At 36.6% G+C, this 2,964-nt stretch overlaps 1 protein-coding gene across 1 annotated transcript in view; it reads right to left on the minus strand.

Moving 5' to 3' along the window:
• Positions 1 to 393: 393 nt before the first annotated feature.
• Positions 394 to 2,964, minus strand: part of LOC102195148 (rho GTPase-activating protein 19-like) — a 5,450-nt gene continuing 2,879 nt past the window's right edge. Inside the window, exons 7-11 of the mRNA XM_005743851.1 lie at positions 2,048 to 2,113; positions 1,486 to 1,674; positions 1,309 to 1,395; positions 1,051 to 1,137; positions 394 to 494 (exon numbers count right to left, since the gene is read on the minus strand). Of these exons, the coding sequence (XP_005743908.1) occupies positions 489 to 494; positions 1,051 to 1,137; positions 1,309 to 1,395; positions 1,486 to 1,674; positions 2,048 to 2,113 (435 nt within the window). The 3' untranslated portion in view covers positions 394 to 488. The remainder of the gene's footprint in view (positions 495 to 1,050; positions 1,138 to 1,308; positions 1,396 to 1,485; positions 1,675 to 2,047; positions 2,114 to 2,964) is intronic.

Raw genomic sequence — 2,964 nt, forward strand, 5'->3', positions numbered from 1 at the left:
TACTAATGAGATCCTGATGGAAATCATCCAGAAGTCCAGTGAAAAATAAATACATTAATGCTTTTCAAATTAAAATCCGACAGGTTTCACTCAATCACAAAGCTAAGGATGCAAATTTCACCAGTGCAATTACACTGCATAATAAGGAGCATCATCACTGAACAAGAAAGTAAGACGAAACTCTTGAAAAGAGGTGAAGTGAGAAAAAAAAAAAAGAACATATCAGCGCTCTCACTCCAATTACTTCTGCTGAACTGAGAAAAAAAGAGAGAGCTCGATAAAAAAGGTCGAGATTCTTTAACTCAAAGTCTAAAACTTTGTGACAAAAAATGGAGACAAAAAAAAGATAATCTAAACATGGTTTGTAAAGAAAACCTTATAATACACCTTCCGTTTACAGAGAACTCGAGATGATCATTTAATTACTTTTACACAAAAGTCAGACTGATGGTTCCCAAGTTGAGAGGCGCACATCCTTTCACACACGATTAATCCTGGTGGAGGAAAGAGGGAGAAAGAGAGAGACGATTAGGTAATGTTCAGTCCTTTCAGCTGAGCACAGGCATCATTAACAATCTAAGCACCGCCTGTGGTGAACCGCAGACTGATGGCTGAAATGCCAGAAAAGTTCAACACAGTAATGAGGAAAACTGCTCTCCAGCTGTAGCCGATGACAGTTTTAAAAGCAAACTGTGGCCAATAATTTCAGTGTGACATTTTAGTTGGTCATGGTTAAAATAAAAGAATTACTTCTTAGCTGTTTCCCTCTACATTGTAATCACTACAATGAGGGGTTTATTAGGGGCAGTTTTTAAAGATTATCACCTGCACAGAGTTTATTTCCTGTCTGATCACTAGTATCCAAAGCAGCAGTCACTCAGTTGGAGGCAGAAGAAAAAAAGTGCTAAAGACTTTTTTCACTCTGCAGCACCAGTTAGCTAATATTTTACAGCAGCAAAACTTATGTTAAATAAGGTGCAGGTTCTCCTTCTCAGACTTATTTTAAAATATACTTGTGTTTGTTTGTGCACAGCTGGTTCCTTCTTTTACCTGTCCATCAGCAGAGCAGCTGGGTAGATGAGTCTGTGGTCTGCCATTTTCTTTCTCAGCTAACATTTGGCTTCCAAACACTTTCTTCTGTTAGAAAAATAAGAAAAAACTATTACACAAGATCAACAGATTTTGGAATAATCAAAACACTGATTAATAGGATCACAGGCAAATATATATGAAAAGCTTTGTGTCTATAAGAGGTTGGCAAGAAATCACATGATGGGTAATGCAGACACACAAATACTGTCAACAAACCTTTATTATTCCACCCCAAGAGCGTGAACGCCAGTGCCTCCTGCTGAATGGTGCCCGAGACTCTGCTGAGGGTGTCTGTTTCTCGATCTACACAGAAAAATACACCACCTTACATGTTGGTTCTCCAAGCACCTTGTATGCATGTCTTTCTTATCACAGCAGCATCACACTGAGTACCTGTCTGATGAGTTTTTTCTTTTTGGCAGACTCTGGCATGCTGCTGACTTGCTGGTAAAGCTCTCTGAGGGCTGATTCAGTGTAATTCTGAGTATCAGATGTGACTGTTGTTATGGAGGGAGAAGGGGAGGCCACTGTCACTGCAGTCATAGGGCCCTCTTTGGCCCCAGAACAGAGAGTCAAGTCATCCTAAAAAATGTCAAAACAAACCAAATAACATTCAAAAATCTGTTTTCATAGAACAAAACCAATCAAACAGTTTTTGAGAGATAACTGCAAAGATTTACTTGTTGCTCTAAGTGAGAGTTTACAAACAGCTTTAAAATCTGACTACTGAACCAGTATTTAAGTTTTATTTCCGGCTCGTTTGAAAATTATTCTATTAAACGCCTTGAAGACACCAGCCTTTCCAGGTTCTGGAGTTAGACATCCAAGTGTCTAAAATGAACCAAACACTGAAGTGACTGGATTTGGTAATTTGCTAAGTGCAATGCAGTACTAACGCTGCCTTTTTTCCCTACTAAGACAAACTCTGTTAGAAATAGAAAACAAAAATACTTACATTTGACTGAAGAGCTTTTGATCCTGTGAAGTACAAGCGGGCATATTCTTTGATATACGCAGGCGCCTTCAATGAAAACAGAAGAACATTAAAGCCTCTGGAAACAACTAAATATACTAATGTGGAAGCTATTCAGACATAAAGCACAGTGCGTTAAGGCTATGTTCTACTTTGAAACTGAAATAAATAATTCATACTACATAAAGGGATCTGATTAAAGTGGCCTGTGGTTTCATTTCAGTAGTTTAATCAAATTAGTATTGAATAAAGTATTTGTTAGACATAAAATAATTAACAGCATATAAAATCAAAACTTGGGCAAATCCAAAGGGGAAAAAAATCTGCACACAAAACTAGAAAGCAACAAATGCATCAGTAACATGGAAAAACACAGGAAAACCATTTGTTTGATGGGGAAAAAACTTAATGTTAGTCAAGTATGTAGGCTATAGGTGAACATATTAGTTAAAGACCAAAAAAGTCCCAGCTGTAATAAAAAAAAAATAAAAATACCCATAAATGAAATATTCTCAATAGACTAATTAAAAAACCTGATCTTAATTCCAATCTGAGACACATCGCAGCAGGTGAGATTTAAGATGGCCTGGAAATTTCAGAAATATTAAGTTTGATGATGATTCTCTGTCCAAATACCTTTAAAATCCTACACTTCAGACACTGAGTTAAAAGGGCGCCATCAGCTGCCTACTTCTTTCTTCCTCTAAACCTGCTTGAACTCAAAACTTTATATTGACAGGAATTTGTGAAATACAATGTGTGCAGGTAAAGAGCCTGGACATTTAAATGATTATAATTTTCCTTATATATATATATAAGGAAAATTATAATCATTTAAATGTCCAGGCTCTTTACCTGCACACATTGTATTTCACAAATTCCTGTCAATATAAAGTTTT

This window comes from Pundamilia nyererei, unplaced genomic scaffold (genome assembly GCF_000239375.1).
Source record: "Pundamilia nyererei isolate P.nyererei 1_Seehausen unplaced genomic scaffold, PunNye1.0 scaffold00136, whole genome shotgun sequence".
NCBI classification, from domain to species: domain Eukaryota; kingdom Metazoa; phylum Chordata; class Actinopteri; order Cichliformes; family Cichlidae; genus Pundamilia; species Pundamilia nyererei.